Here is a 15,752-nt window from a genome sequence, read left to right on the forward strand (position 1 = left end):
TGATTTGATTCAGAGTTCGCTCAAGTTAATGAGAAGACTCCAACTTGCACATATTTCAGCAGGTTATGAAACAGGTCCTGCAGAGGAAAATGTCCCAAGTCACAAACAGCAACGTAGTATTTTGATACCTAATTGCCACCACTGCCTATGGAGAAATCCCTGGTGCAAAATAGAGAGCAAACACAATAATCTCACTTTCTCCTTTCAAAAATGGCATGAAAGAAGCAATAAAAGAAAGTTATTGAAGAGAACTAGATTGTTCCCAGCTGCTATCATAAAGCACTACAGCTGTTCGTGTCACTGCAGCTAATAACCAGTTGTACTTTTTCAAAGACTGTAACACAGTGTGACCATTGTAATCCACATCAAACTGAAACTTGGCAAACCCCATGGAAAAGAGAATAAAAAATTGTTTAAATTCTGATTTTTTTTTTTTCATTTCTGTTCCTGAATTGTGGTTAGAGTTTGGTGGGATAGGAAGGGATTTAGTAGGAATGGTTCTGCTATCAATTTGTCAATCACCTGTGCACTGCTCCAAAAAACTACCATAAACAAAAGGTATTCAATTACTAAAATTGCCTTTTCCAGTAACAAGAGCAGAATTCAGCCAAGAAATCCCCATTTTGTTGTTGAAAAGAAGTGTGCTGAGCAAAAGCTTTCTCAAGTCTGAAGTGGATGATGAAACATCTTTACTCCTAAGCCAAAACCAGGGCCTAATACAGAAGCTTTTAATTGTTTTGTTAATGGCACTATACCAGAACCAAATCAGACTTTGTCATAAAGATTCTAAGCAAATGCAATGAAAATGCTAAAATGAGGGTGGGGGAAAGAACAGAGCATACACACAGGCAGAAAGAATTTTCAGATACAACCCTTCCTATTGGAGCTGGAGAAAAAGCTAGAGGAAAGCATGTATTCTCAAACAACACCTCCACAGAACCTGGAATATGCTATTGTGTGTCACAGAATCAAACAGGTTGGAAGAGTCCAGTCTTTTTTTGAACACCTTTCTCTCTTCTCAGCACTGGAGTGCTGAGTCCAGTTCTAGGCTCCTCTTAAGAGGGACACAAACATATTTCAATGAGAAATCCCAGTGTCATAGAATCAAGCAGGTTGGAAGAGACCTCCAAGATCATCCAGTCCAACCTAGCACCCAGCCCTGTCCAATTAACCAGACCATGGCACTAAGTGCCTCAGCCAGGCTTTGCTTGAACACCTCCAGGGATGGTGACTCCACCACCTCCCTGGGCAGCCCATTCCAATGCCAATCACTCTCTCTGGCAACAACTTCCTCCTAACATCCAGCCTAGACCTCTCCTGGCACAACTTGAGACTGTGTCCCCTTGTTCTGTTGCTGGTTGCCTGGCAGAAGAGACCAACCCCCACCTGGCTACAGCTTCCCTTCAGGTAGTTGTAGACAGCAATGACCCTCCTGAGCTCACCCCCAAGCTTCCTCTTCTCCAGGCTAAACAACCCCCAAGCTCATTTCTAGAGAAGATACACAGAGGCTTCTGCCTTCCCCTGAAAAACCATCCATGTGGAACTACAAGCCAGAAATAAGCCACAAGCTCCTGCACTGCCTTATCTTTTTTATCTCTAGTTACCAAGGAAATCAGATCACTCATTTTAATTTTACTACTTTCTGTACTTAGAGGATAGAAAAAAAACAACAACTTGCAGATGAATTCCAAACACTCCAGGAAGATTACCACCTAATCATACATAGAATACACCTATTTTCATAGGAGCCAATCTGAAGCTTGATACCAAGTAGCAAATACAATCACAGAAAAAAAGAAACACACAAACAAACAAACAAAAAAATCCCAATCCAAAGAGGGAGAGAGAGAAATAACTATTAAACTTGTAGATACAAGCAAACAGATCAGGGGAAGACACTTATTCTCACTTCACCCCATCTGTCTAGACCCCACGAGCACACTGCTCTGAAAGCAAATCCCACGTGGCCAAGAAGGCCAACAGCATCCTGGCCTGTATCACCAAGGGTGTGACCAGCAGGAGCAGGGATGTGATCACGCCCCTGTACTGAGCAGTGAGACCACACCTCAAGTACTGTGCCCAGTTTTGGTCACCACAGTATAGAAGGGACACTGAGGTGCTGGAACAAGTGCAGAGAAGGGCGATGAGGCTGGGGAGAGGTCTGGCAAACATGGCCTATGAGGAGTGGCTGAGGGAACTGGGGTTGTTTAGTCTGGAGAAAAGGAGGCTGAGAGGGAACCTTATTGCCCTCTACAAGTACCTAAGAGGAGGTTGTAGTGGGGCTGGAGCTGGTCTTTTCTCCCAAATTACTAATGATAGGACAAGAGGAAATGGTCTCAAGTTGCATCGGGGAAGGTTGGATGCTGGGAGGAAGTTCTTTACTGAGCAGGTGGTCAAGCACTGGAACAGGCTGCCCAGGGAGGTGGTGGAGTCACCATCCCTGGAGGTGTTTAAAAGGAGAGTGGATGTGGTGCTTGAGGCTATGGTCTAGTGATGAAGGATGCTGGGATGAAGGTTGGACTGGATGATCCTGGTGGTCCTTTCCAACCATAGCAATTCCTAGTGATGAGATGTTGTGCTGAGGGATTTGGTTTAGTCAAGGACTTGCCAGTGTGAAACTAATGATTGGACTTGGTGATACTGAAATCTAAGAAATTCTGCACCACTTGCTTCAAACAATGGACAACTCAGAAACTTTGCCCTAAGTGGCCATGCAATTACTACAATTACTTACCAGCAAGCAAAAGAAAGTCCTACTTTCAAAGACACTCACAGAAACTTAAATTAGAAATTAACATCTAATCACACGCTTAATTGGCTCCAAAACCTGTAGTTGATGTTCTATTAATTAAGTCTACTGAACAATGCCCTGGGTGAGTGCTGAAGACTGTCTGAAGCATCACATCTGCATTGCCCATTACCAACACATGTTATTTTCACCATTCTAATCACAAGTTCAAAGTGCACTTCCTTTTCTGTGGCAACACTGTGCAGGCTTGAGAGTGTTGTATAATCAGCAAGTATCAAAGCCAACATTATGGCAGAATTCACTCCACAGCAAGTTAGATTTAACTTTTTTTTTTTGCCCCACTTTCACACTGTGCAACAGTCAGGACGACTCGAGGGTAAGTGTTTTGACCCACACAAATCTGATGCAATGTCTAAGCTGCATGCCTCTAAATAATGGGATGGAGAAAAGGAATAGGGTGGAGAATATTGGCATTGTTATATCCATACCTCTCTCTATCAGTACATGTTTAATCCCATTACTTCTCAGTTTTTAAAGCTCTTTAATGCATCAGACTTCAGTTATTTTATTAAGCCATATAACCTTCCCTGAAAGATAGAAAAGTAACTATTATTATTGGAATATTTAATGCAGCTATATTTTAGCATAGATTTCATTTCTTTACCACAAAGATTCCATACAATCTCACTGCAGATTAGGTTCTGCACCTTTTAGGCTTAGAGTTTAAGATGGGAGTTTTTACATAGTTTACTCATACATGAACTGCACCAAATTATATATCAAGCAGGTTGGAAGAGACCTCCAAGATCATCCAGGCCAACCTAGCACCCAGCCCTAGCGAATCAACTAGACCATGACACTAAGTGCCTCAGCCAGGCTTTTCTTTAACACCTCCAGGAACAGCAAGTCCACCACCTCCCTGGGCAGCCCATTCCAATTGCAAATCACTCTCTTTGTGAAGAGAAATCTTTCCTTCCATTGCCAACTAACTTCTGCGTCTGGCTGTAAAGACACCAAAGCACTGCCTCTCAAGTTAACCTAAACTCACCACTGTCTATGTTAGTTGTCAGAGCTTTTTTGCACACTACATGCGTTAGAACCAACAGTTATGCTGAATTTTCACCATTAAAGCTAAGCAACCTGCAAGCAGCAGCTAAACTGCAACATAAAGACATCCTTCTGTGACAAGATGTCATGTGCTTGAACAGCACATGGAGAGTAAAGCTATTCACTGAAAATAAAGCTACAGTCAGCAGTTGGCTGCCAAATTACAACATCAGTCTGGGGAAGAAGCAGAATATACTTCCTGTTTTCATGTGCTTCTCCAGGCACCTACAGATGCCTACAGATTCACAGATTGCATTGGGTTGGAAAAGATCCTTCCTGGTCATCTCCTGCAGTGAACAGGGACACCTTCAACTGGATCAGGCTGCCTACAGCCAGATCAAGTCTGATCTTGAATGTCTCCTGGGACAGGGCCTCAACCACATTCCTGAACAACCTGTTCCAGTATTTTACCACTCTCACTGTGAAGAACTTCCTTACGTCCAACCTCAATCTACCCAGATCCAGTTTCAAACCATTGCCCCTCATCCGAGCACTACAAGTCCTCCAAAACAGTCCATAGATGGTCCATGTTCAGTGAACCTCTTGCATGTAATCAAATCACAACCACCACGCAACATTTTTGCTGCTCAACACACTTAGCAATAAGTATGAAAGCAATAAAGAGAGAAAACATTGCAGAAAGGTACAAAAGGAATAGACAGGATAAAGAAAAGGCATACCAAAACACAAGAGGAAGAAAGCATTAAGAGAAAAACAAGCGGCCATAACTCACTAAAAACCAAATGGAACCTGCAACAGAAGTTCAGTGCAGCACAGTAGAAAGAATTTTGAGTGGTAGACAATCCTCAAACTGAAGGTTTTCAAAAACTTAATGAAGTACATCCTAAAAGGCAAGAATGTCATCTACCCCTAAAGCAGCTACAATTCCCAGACACCCAGGAATTAACTGCCAAGTAAAACACCATTTTTCACTTCCACTGCCTTTCAAATATGCTTCCTCCTCTTCCCAGTTCCAAATATAAATGGTACTCGTTGCAGGTTAGGTGAAGATTGCATTGGCATCGTCATTTGATCTTAAATAAGCAGCCATGTTCTCCTCGTACAGTAGTGTTGCCATATCAACAGTAACATGCCTAACCTTGCTTATAGATAGAGATATCATAGTTGGTTTACAAGGCACATATATGACTGTCAAGGCAGTTCTACACAGGAGGTGTTATCTCAACAGGCTTTCTGATGGAGGAGTAAGTAGGGTAGGGATAAGTAGCTGAGATTTTTATCCTTAGATGAAAAAATTACCACCATAACAGTTGCTGTCTCCCTATTTCTCTGCATATTATCTTCTATCTCTTCCTTTCTTCAATAATTGAAGGGAAACAGCAAGAACATACATTGGGTACAACCTGCAGCCGTAACATATCTGAATCTACAGTTGGAGCTCTGCACTTCGCCAGGATGTAGGCTGCACATCCGCTATGGTATTTTTCAGAACCAGGATGATAGTTTCCACGATTATTGATTGAGCAGCCATAAAATGACCTTTCATGGGGGAAGTCAACATAAATGACTGATTATCAGAATAGGAAATGACTTCAGTTTTCAGCTGAAGAGCCATTTTGCAACTGTAACTTGCACTTGACTGGTGAAACCACATACAAAACACTGCAAGACAGCACCTTTTCACAAAGATGGCTTGAAGTGGCTTTTACTTCAGAAACTTGTGGCTTCTTTTATGGCATGCTTGACAGAAGTGTTAAGCAGTATCTTTGCATCTTAAAATACTCTTAAGGAAACACTTGCCTCCACATTATTAAAAGTTGTACAGATGGAACTATTCTCCACTGTGTGCTGCTTCAATATTAATAGGAAGCCTTGGACAAATCAAATAGGAGTAGCAAATTTACATTGTAGTCTTGCTTTGGTATTTCAAGTAGGAGCCACTCATCAAAATAATAATAATTAAAACAAAACAAACAGAATATGTCTTTGGAGTATCCAATCCAAGCTACAGGTACTAATTTACTGACATTATTCAGAACTACTTTTGACAGAAAACGCCTTTGGAAATACCAGATGAGAAGGAATGTGACAGGTCCTGCAAGTCACAGAACCCTAAAAAGTAATTTAAAATATCAAGTTATGTAAACAAAGGTAAATACATTTTGTACTTAATCTTCCTACCACAGCCTGCCCAGAAAAGCAAGCATAGCCATGCAGCATCATTCCTAAGTGGGATACATGCAATGGACGTAGATACCATTCAATTCAGGAACGGATAACAGAGGAAACAACTGTTCACTACAACATCCCCCTATGGAAAATGACCTCAACTGGCTCATATTTTCCTATTAAGTTAGATGCTGATAACATCCAGAGTGAACTCCACTTCCAAGTTTCTCACCAACACCGTGAAAAGCAGGAGCTCTCTTGCTAGGCTCAGCCAAGAAGAGCAGGTAACAGAAAACAACTTTAGCCAACGTGAAATTCAGAACGGTACAAAAGGTTTTTAACACAAAGCAATTTCACCCCTTGCCTCATAAAATCCTGAGACCTAGCACACTGAGCAAGCAACTCTCATAATACAGAGCACAAGAAAAGCCTCCCACCTATGCAGTACAGCATTAACCACAGAAGAAAGTCACCTTCTAGCACGAACAGTTTTCCCCCTGTCCCTATGCAGCAAAGGACTTGTTTTGCTAAAGGGCTTATTTACAAAATTATCTGAATGACTAAGAGGTTCAGCAAGTTCAGAAATCAAAATAAATCACCAGCTTTATTACACAAGCTTAACTGTCAAGCACTGCACTTTGGTTTTGTTTCGGTTTCTCATTACCACATTGACAACCCTTTCTGAGTTTCACACGCTCGCTGCACACACGTACGGCCTTACACCGTATATAACGCACAAAGACTGCAATATCCAAGCAGCATCCAGCTGGCAGAATCCACTGGTCTTACAAGTATTAACTTCGTTTTGACCACGAGATAAGAACAAAGCAGCTACACGTAAGAAAATAACATGCCAACCTCACTTCCTTTCCCAAGTAACCATAAAGCCTACGCAGGCACACGCAGTTGTTTTCTGCTCTCAGCTGCACCTCGCATGGCTTGTTTCATGAAGGTACCAGGGGATCTGCAATTACAGTTACCACAGCCGTGGTGGAGGAACATTCATCCCTGCAAATGAAGGTGAAAGAGAATGGAGGAGGGCAGGTAATCCCCATCTGTACAAGTGCCACCTTTCTCGCACAGCTGAAGGTGGATGGTCTGCTTCGGAACAGTTCTTAAGCCCAGATGTAGGCTTCCTTTGAGCAAGTGAGTACATTCCTAATTAAGTACTACAAGGATAAATTAAAAGAACAATGGAGTCAGCTTTCCTATGCCAGTTGCAACAGCTACAAAGCAACTCCTCCTTTTCCCTCACGAAGGCCAGACAGATGTTGAACCCTCAAACACCCTCAGGAGAGCACAAAACCATTTACTGTCAGTACACAGCTCTAACTATCCGAGTAACACTGGTCCTGGTGGTACTTCCTAATACTCAAATTCACCCTAAAATATATATACCAAATTCACCAATGCTGCTGACCATAACACCACTCAAAAAGCTCTGCAGAGCAGCCCAGCGTTGCAGGATGCATCTGCGCTGAAACATTTTGCACCTGACTCGCAGAGACAGGCTTCTGCAGTACACCAATGCAGGATCTCAGCCCCAAGCACAAGCCTTCGGCTAATGCAAACTCCAAGCTTCACTGCTAACTCCCTTTATTGACAGCGATTTTGCTTTCATGAATCTGAAATGAACACTGATGGTTAACTTATTGATCATGAGCTGGCATTCAGATTACGCTGAGAACAGCAACAAGCCTGAACATTAGAAGACCGTTAACAACGACACCGTTTGAAGTTCTGGGACAGCAGAGAGAGGGGTCTGGGATTTTTTGGGTGTTGACAACTGTTGATGTAACAGTGTACACCTGCACTCACAACACAAAAGGAAAGCAGACTGCCAACACCAAGGGTCACAAGCCACGTGCCTTAAAAAGAAAACAAACAAACCTAAACGCCACAACCAAACCACTCAAACCACTCAAAACCACACAAGCAGCTGACCTGCTCAGAAGAATCCAAACAATGACTGTCCCTAGCTAATAGCAAGATTTCCAAGAAATACTGACTTTACTTCTTTTTATGACTCCTGCAAGCCACTTCTGAAGTTTTTATTTACTAATAGTCTGCTTTGGAGCAGTATTTCTAGAAGGCAGTAATGTAACACTGAATATTTTGAGGAGGTCAAGTAACATGATACACAGCTTTTCCCTCCAGGTCAATGGGGTTCAAATCTTGCTATGTCAGTAGTGACCAAGAGCTGTTGACATCAGACAGCTGTTAAGTGACCCATGAGGAATGAGCTACCACTCTCAGCCTAGTTTTTCCTGGACAGGTATTCCTACCTTCACAAGGATAACCAAGCTGCCAAGTCAGGAGTTAAAGGATTGTCCTGAAGTAGGACAAGATCTTAAAAGACAGTTTGGTCCAGATGAAGACAGTATCACATATAGCCAATTAAAAAAAAGAAAAAGGCTAAGAATGTCAAATTTGAAGTACTTGAAGTTAGCAGCTGCTGCTGAGCCCTGATCCTGCAAATTTCTGAGTATACCTGGGTATTTGCAGTCAACAAAGGAGACGCCAAAATTCAGAGAGTAAAGGTAATTTTCCTGCTTGAATCATAACATGCCTCTTAAGGAGATTAAATCAAAGAAGTACTTCTGGAACTGTAAGTGCATCCCCTGGATGCAAAGAAATTTCCTTTAGCTCAGCAGTATGCACTTTTGCCAACTTTAAGAAGAGTTAATTTGCCTTTGAAAACATTATACACAGGCTTGAATTTCTTCTTTACCGCGCTCACTGCAGTGTCAGATTCAAACATTTCACTCCAACCCTCAAATGTAATTGTGTACAAGCTGCATAACTCACACAACGTGAGAGACAACGAAGGCCTTATAAATATTAGTGGCTCCTAAGCCTTTTTCCTCTTCTCCCAGAAGTACATTTCATTTTTTTATTCTCATCAGTTTGAACACAGTTCAGACAACAAGCAAAGCAAAACTGAATCAAGTCCTCATCTACAGAAATACCCCACTTCGAGTTTAAGTACGAATAGACAGGAGGCTGGGGAGAAGGGAAGTCCACAGCAAGCCCCTAAAAGAGGTAGCTCTCAGCCACAAGCAGTCTGCATGAAGCTGCTAGAACCATAACCTCCCCAAACCCACCCTGCTGTTATGCAACAGTGCCGAGCCAGGATACTCATCAGCCAACCCAGAACTGTTGTCAGGAGATACCTCCTGTCGTGCACCAGTAAATCGAACGGGTTTAAAAACCTTACGCTAACGAAGCACAATAAAAAAAAAATCCAAGCAAAGAAAAAAACCCACACAGAGAAGAATTTCATCCAGAGCCTGCATCCACATGCTAATAACATTTCCTTCCCAAGTAAGATTTTATACAATATTCCAACTTAAAAAAACAAAAGCCAAGCTGTTTTCTCAGGTTGTATCACACCAACATCAGAGTATTTGTTTTTCTCCTCTAAAATAGCAAAGCTCTCCAACGACTTGCATAGGTGCTTAAAAATAATGGCACCTTGTCATTATTCCTTACGCATTTAAGGCTGAAAGACTATTTCAGTAGTTCACCTCAAGGTTTAAACCGTGTATACACGATATATACATGAAAGAAACAAAGTAATCTTCACCTACCTCTATTTTCATTACCGCCAAGTTTTTACTTGAACTATTCTCGAGTTTCTTACGTGGCTGCCTCCCATAAAGCAAAGAATAACCCTATTAAGCGTCAGTTTACTGCACACTACTCTCTCCAGGTGCCATTTTAAGAACTTAAAAGGATTTTGATATTTAATAAAGGAGAGAAGTAGTTAAATCTTCACACCTCTAGTCAAACGCTGGCAGTATGAGATAACAGTTACCAGGTGCGACGGACAACCAGGGAACAAACACGTTCTGTTCTTTTTGCTCCAATCTTAATTTAACCAAGTTGGTTTCTAATTTAGTTCCTTTACAAAAGTACCTAGCTACACATACTGCTAAGTTTCCTTAGAAAAATGTGCTTTCGGGTGTTTGAGGCTTCTCATGAGTGGAAAACACAAAGAAAAACGAAAAGCACAAAAAATACTGACAAAACACGCTAAGACCAACTGAAACCACTGACGGTTTGGTAAATAGACCTAATTCCTACTCGCGATGACCACTGATTTAAGGCAAAAGAAGGTCTGCCACAGCAAAGATCGTGAGGTTTGGTCAAGTGTTAGGATGAAGGCAGATGGGGGGGGGGGGGGGGGGGGGGAAGAAAAATACAAAGTTAGGCATCCCATAAACACAAAGAAGTGTTCCCAACGGGAAGGTCATTGCTTTTTTGCTAGAGAAGATAAGCTGCAGTTACACACTGTTGTTTCAGGCTTCTAAAGCCTAGCCTTAGCGTGATGTAACAGACTGACTACTTCAACAAGCAGGAAATACTCCAGATATTATAAGGAAAAGGCGAATTCCCAAGCCGTTCTTTTAAAAACTCCTACTGTGCTCGTAATTACGTTTCTTACAACATCTAGAGGTCTGAAATTTCACTGCGGGGCGCGGGAGGGAGAATTAACTACGAGAGAAAAAGGCACAGAAAGTGTACATATAAACACAAATATAGTGTTAATATGCCTCCTATAATAATACTGACATCGAGTGCTTCCCTTTTGGTGTACGGTCATGAAAACACGAAATAATTACATATTCCCAGGCCATTTCAATCTCCAGACAGCTGGGTTCTGGAAGGACGCATACTGCAGCCAGGATTCGTGCTTTCCACCATAACACTCTACACTGGTACTGGGCTGATAACCTCATCGGACGAAATACGCCGTATCCACGGCCGGTATAGAAGGGGAAATAAACACACACTGATTTATTTTTTAAATCGAAAAAAAAAAAAAGTATTAAAAAAAATCCCGAAACTAGCAAAAATCCCGGACCACTAAACACGCCGCTAGAAACGTCCCCGTGCAGTGCAAAACAGGCACTGCCCAGTAAATGAGCCCTTGGTCTGTACTGCAGGGCACAACGTGCTGCTAATCCCAACTCTAATTTGTTTACACGGCCGAGGCTCGCAGCACACGCGTACCTCCGAGACCGAGCAAAAAATCACGGAGCCAAGCCACCCCCGCGCACATCTGCACGCACACGCGGGTTGCACGGCCACGCTACGCCTGCTGGATAGCTTCACATCCACGCAGGCCGGGCCGTCAGCGAGAGACGGCGATGGAGGAGGAGGAGAAAGAACGGGAGGAAAAAGGAGCAGCCTTCGCCGCCTCCCACAGTGCCCGCGCCCCGTCGCCCCCCCTGCGCCCACGGCCACCGCCCCCCCGACTCGGCATCCCCGCCGCGGGGGTGGCCCTGCGGGGAGCGGCGTGAGGGGGAAGCCGGGCAGCGCAGCCTTTTCCCTCGCAGAAGGGCTGGATTTCGGGGCTAGCGGAGCTCCGGCTGCGGGCTCGGGGAGGTTTCCAGGCACCCTGGTGCATGCGGGGAGCCGAACGGCAGTGACAAGCGGCGGCGCAGCCTGCGAGAGGGGGCTCCGAGAAGCGCAGCCCATGCGCGGAGGAGGAGGAGAAGGAGGAAGAAGGGATGCCCGGAGGAGCAGGCGGGCTGGGGGAAGGGGCCGAGCCCTGCCCCCCCTCCTCCCCCAGGCACCGGGGCGGGTAAGGAAGCTGGGGCTCCCCCTCTCTCTCACGCCAGCTCTGTGCAGCGCCTTCAAGGCGGAGAGGGGGAGGCGGCGGAGAGAAGGAGGGGGATTGCTGCAATGTAGCGCCAGGCGGGCAGGCGAGGGAAGCCGCAAACCCTCCACTGGGGCCCGGCGCAAGCCCCCGGGCCCAGCTCACAGCAGCCGCACCACTGGCAACCCCGCGGTACCTGCTTGGGGCAGGGAAGGGGAGGGCAGACGCGACCCCAGCCGGGGGCACAGCGGGTCAACCCGGTCGAAAGGGCGACGACGGCGCAGCACCCACCTTTCACCACCCTGTCCGTCGTCGATAACTTGGGATCAACGGCCTTATGCTCCGACATGTCCGGCGGCCGGGGAGGCGGCGCGGCTCTCTCCCCTCGGGCAGGGTAGGCACGGGCTGACGCGGCGGCCGCCGCTGCGGTCAAGACTCGGGCTCCGGCTCCTCCGCTGCGGACGAAGTTGCCGCGTCCCGCCGCCGATCGCTGGCTCGGCTGGGCTCTGCCGCGCGGTGCCTTCTTCCTTCGTCTTCCTCCACCCCCGTCCTCCTCCTCCTCTTCCTCCTTCAGTTAATTATTGCTCGCTTTCAATCACGCCTCCGGGCTGCTTAGGACGGCTCGCTCTTCCTGCCCCCCGCCAAAGACCCCGGCGACAACACCCACGGCAGTCGGCTGTCAGGCAGCACCGGCAGGAAAAGCCGCGAGTGGACGCGGGCAGCAGGAACAGCCAGGTTGCACACGCAGCGGCCAGCCCTGAGCTTCCTTCCTCCGCGGCGCGCCGCCGGCTGCTCCTGCTCCTCCCGCCGCCAACGGCCGCGTCCGCCGCCCTGTAACGGGACCCGAGCCCGTGCCTTGCCCCCCACCCCCGCGGGCTCTCTCCCCTCACTCACACCGACACCGGCCGCGGCCCCGCCGCTGCACACGCTCCGCGGCGCAGCCCCCCCGCGCCGCGCCGGCCGGCCCCGCCCTCCAGGCTCCCCGCTCCCCTGCGCCGCCATTGGCTGCTGCCGACCTGTCAATCACTGTCAGGTAGCCCCTCCCCGCCCGCGCTGCCGCGCCGCCCAGGTGCGTCCACCCTTACCGCAGGCAGCGGTGGTGCTGCGCTAAACGCCGCCGAGCAGCGCTCCGCCGCGGAGCCACGGCTCGGCAGGCGCGCAGGTACTGCGAGGCCGCAGGCGGAGACGGGCAGTCCATCTGTGACCGCCACTTAGCACTCGCTGCAGCTGCGGCTGCTGCCCGCCGGGGAGCTGCTCACGGTAGCCACGCCTGCGTACCGGGCGGCCCTGCCCGCGGTACGAGGGGCACGGGCAGCCACCGGGCCCCAGTGGCTCCAGCCACCTACCCCGAGGCGTGCCAGTCCCGAAGTGGGACGTTTACGATGCGTGCGCAGTCGGAGCCGGTCTGCACGAAAGGAAAGGTGATGAAGTAAGACCCTTCGCCCTGGGGGCTTGCCGATGCGTCCCCGGGGAAGAGACTCATCGCCCCCAGCTGTGTGCCTTGCCCGGCGCACCTGGCGCAGCTCAGCTTGCCACGAGCGCTGGCGTGGGTTGCAGCACTCGGCTTTGCTGCTGGGGCCTATCCAGCTCCACCATCTCTTTAAATTGTCCAGCAAGGACCAACGCAGTGGTCAGATGTGGGATGTGAAGTGCTTGTGGTTCTCGGTTGAAAGCTGACAACTCCACGTTTCTTTGGGAACTGGAAAGCAATTTGCATCTGTGACCATGTCTCCCACCGTTCCAGACAATGCAGATATTGTCTGGGGCTTGTTCGCACACGCAGTTGTTCAGGAGGGGCTATTCCTGACTAATTTCATGACGAATTTCCAGAGTGAGGCTGAGCTGTTCCGGTTTAGTTTAATGCTGTGAGTTTCAATTAAAGAGGAAAATAGGGCACACCTCTTCTGGAAGAAGGAAGTTTACAGAGTTGTTGCTGAATAACTTGTGTAGATGAGCCAAAAATCAATAGACGCCTAATTCAGCTTCCCATTTCCCTCCAGGGTGATGCACAAGTTGCTTGCTTAGCACATACTACTGCTTTAGAAAGCCACAAAGAAAGTAAGAGTCTCTGCTTTGATTTGCCTGACATTTTGGTGAGACATTTTGTTGGCTGGCCTTCTGGTATGTTCCCTGAACATGGGAAGACATTGCATGTAACTGACATTCAGTACAGCAGCAGCAGTTCTTAGCTTGTTCTCACAACTGTGGTGAGCTCCATGTAGTGTGATCACTCTTCTGTCCTATGAGCCACAAACTAGCTGGATAGCAAAGTTCCCATCTGAAACTCCTATCACAATGATAAAGCAAAAAAAACAGAGCTAATGCCCAAGCCAGGGCGTTCCACATATGCCCAAACAAGTCTTGAAGTCTGTGACAAATATGCAGAAGGCTCTCCCATACGTTAGGTGTATTTCATGGAGTGCCAAGTGTGTAGAAGAATCTGGTCAGAAAGCTGCCTACATCTTCATCCCCACTGCCACGAAGCAGTACTTAGCAGCACTCAGTGCTTGGATGCAGAAGGAGAAGCTGTGTTGTAGGAATGTAGCTTGGCCAGGAAATTCAGGTATTGCTTACACCTCGTGGTCCACAACTTCATGAGACATGGGGGACTAGTTTGGATTATACTTCTGTGACTGCAGGCTGTTTACATGAGTCATCTGGATTCTTCTTGATAGGCTGCAGTAACAGAGAGACTCTGGGTCTGTCCGGCCTATGATTGCTTGTGCATTAGTCACAAGACAAGAAGAATTCAGCTCTGTTTTTGTTTAGCAAGAAAATACTATTATTGCTGCTGCTATATAAGGACAGTGTCACACCACCAGCATATTTGCATTCATTCTGAAAGCTGGCTACAGCTACCTGAAGAGAGGCTGTACACAGGTGGGGTTGGTTTCTTCTGCCAGGCAAGCAGCAACAGAACAAGGGGACACAGTCTCAAGTTGTGCCGGGGGGAGGTATAGGCTGGATGTTAGGAGGAAGTTGTTGGCAGAGAGAGTGATTGGCATTGGAATGGGCTGCCCAGGGAGGTGGTGGAGTCACAGTCCCTGGAGGTGTTGAAGCAAAGCCTGGCTGAGGCACTTAGTGCCATGGTCTAGTTGATTGGACAGGGCTGGGTGCTAGGTTGGACTGGCTGATCTTGGAGGTCTCTTCCAACCTGGTTGATTCCATGACTCTATGATTCTATCTAGGACTTCTAAATAGTTTTCTTTTGCTTCTAAGTTTTCATTTATAATATGCTATCCAGGCTAGGGAAAGTTCTTTCAGTTTATCTTGTAGAGGGTCTTAACTATGCATCTGTTGAATGCATTCAGTTTTCCTTTCCAAGGAGTGTTTAGCTAAGCTTTCATAAGACATAAGATGGAATAGTGCAGTCTTAACCCCATGACTTTTTTTTTCATGATCATTCATAAAATCCTTATCTGTGCTGGGAGGGAGGGAAAATGAAAGAGAAATCACTAAATACTGTACTTGTTCTCTCATAATGATAACAGACTAGAAAAAAACATCTGTATTTCAGATCTATGTTAATAGCAAAGGTTGTACAACTATTTCTTATTACTTAAATCATAGAATCAGAGAATCAACCAGGTTGGGAGAGACCTCAAGATCATCCAGTCCCTTCCCCCCATCTACACAGGTGGTACTTCAGCTTTTTCATGCAAAGATTTCTTCTTCATGGGATCTGAAATTTGTTAGATTCCTTTTCCTCCTTTAGCAGTAGAAAGAGAACATGAAGATCCCATCTTTGAAAGGAAAGATACTGGTAAAATCTGAACACACTTGACCTCTTGCATCACCAGTCCCTAGTAGCACTATTAGTCATTCCATCTCCTAGTAGAACAGAAGCCCAGCATGATACATTGGAAGCTCTGATCTTCTGAAGAGCAGTCACTTCTGATCACAGATTTTGGAGACAAAGCCTGTTAGAGCTGGGGGAGAGAGATCTTTTTCAAGTCCAAAGTCAGTCAGTCCCCCCTTCTTTGCTTCAGATGAGTGATTCTTTAGGTGAGACTTGGTGATTCTTTTAAGCACACAGCAGCTCCAGAAAGCAGAAACATCCAGCTGAAGTGGAAGGAGGAATAAGTGCCTGTGCTAATTTGAAGCTAGCTGGAATATTTTGGTGAGAAGAATTAGATTGTAGGCTGTGAATAGGAAGCAATG

The 15,752-nt window shown here is 46.4% G+C and overlaps 1 protein-coding gene across 2 annotated transcripts in view; it reads right to left on the bottom strand.

The window, feature by feature from the left end:
- Positions 1–12,489, bottom strand: part of PPP3CA (protein phosphatase 3 catalytic subunit alpha) — a 249,209-nt gene extending 236,720 nt beyond the window's left edge. The window contains exon 1 of one of the 2 annotated variants that reach the window (XM_064148387.1): positions 11,883–12,489. In XM_064148387.1, the coding sequence (XP_064004457.1) occupies positions 11,883–11,940 (58 nt within the window). In that variant the 5' untranslated portion in view covers positions 11,941–12,489. The remainder of the gene's footprint in view (positions 1–11,882) is intronic. The other variant, XM_064148388.1, reaches the window with a different exon arrangement.
- Between the last annotated feature and the right edge of the window lie 3,263 nt (positions 12,490–15,752).

The sequence above is a fragment of the Pogoniulus pusillus genome, chromosome 9, assembly GCF_015220805.1.
Source record: "Pogoniulus pusillus isolate bPogPus1 chromosome 9, bPogPus1.pri, whole genome shotgun sequence".
Classification (NCBI taxonomy): domain Eukaryota; kingdom Metazoa; phylum Chordata; class Aves; order Piciformes; family Lybiidae; genus Pogoniulus; species Pogoniulus pusillus.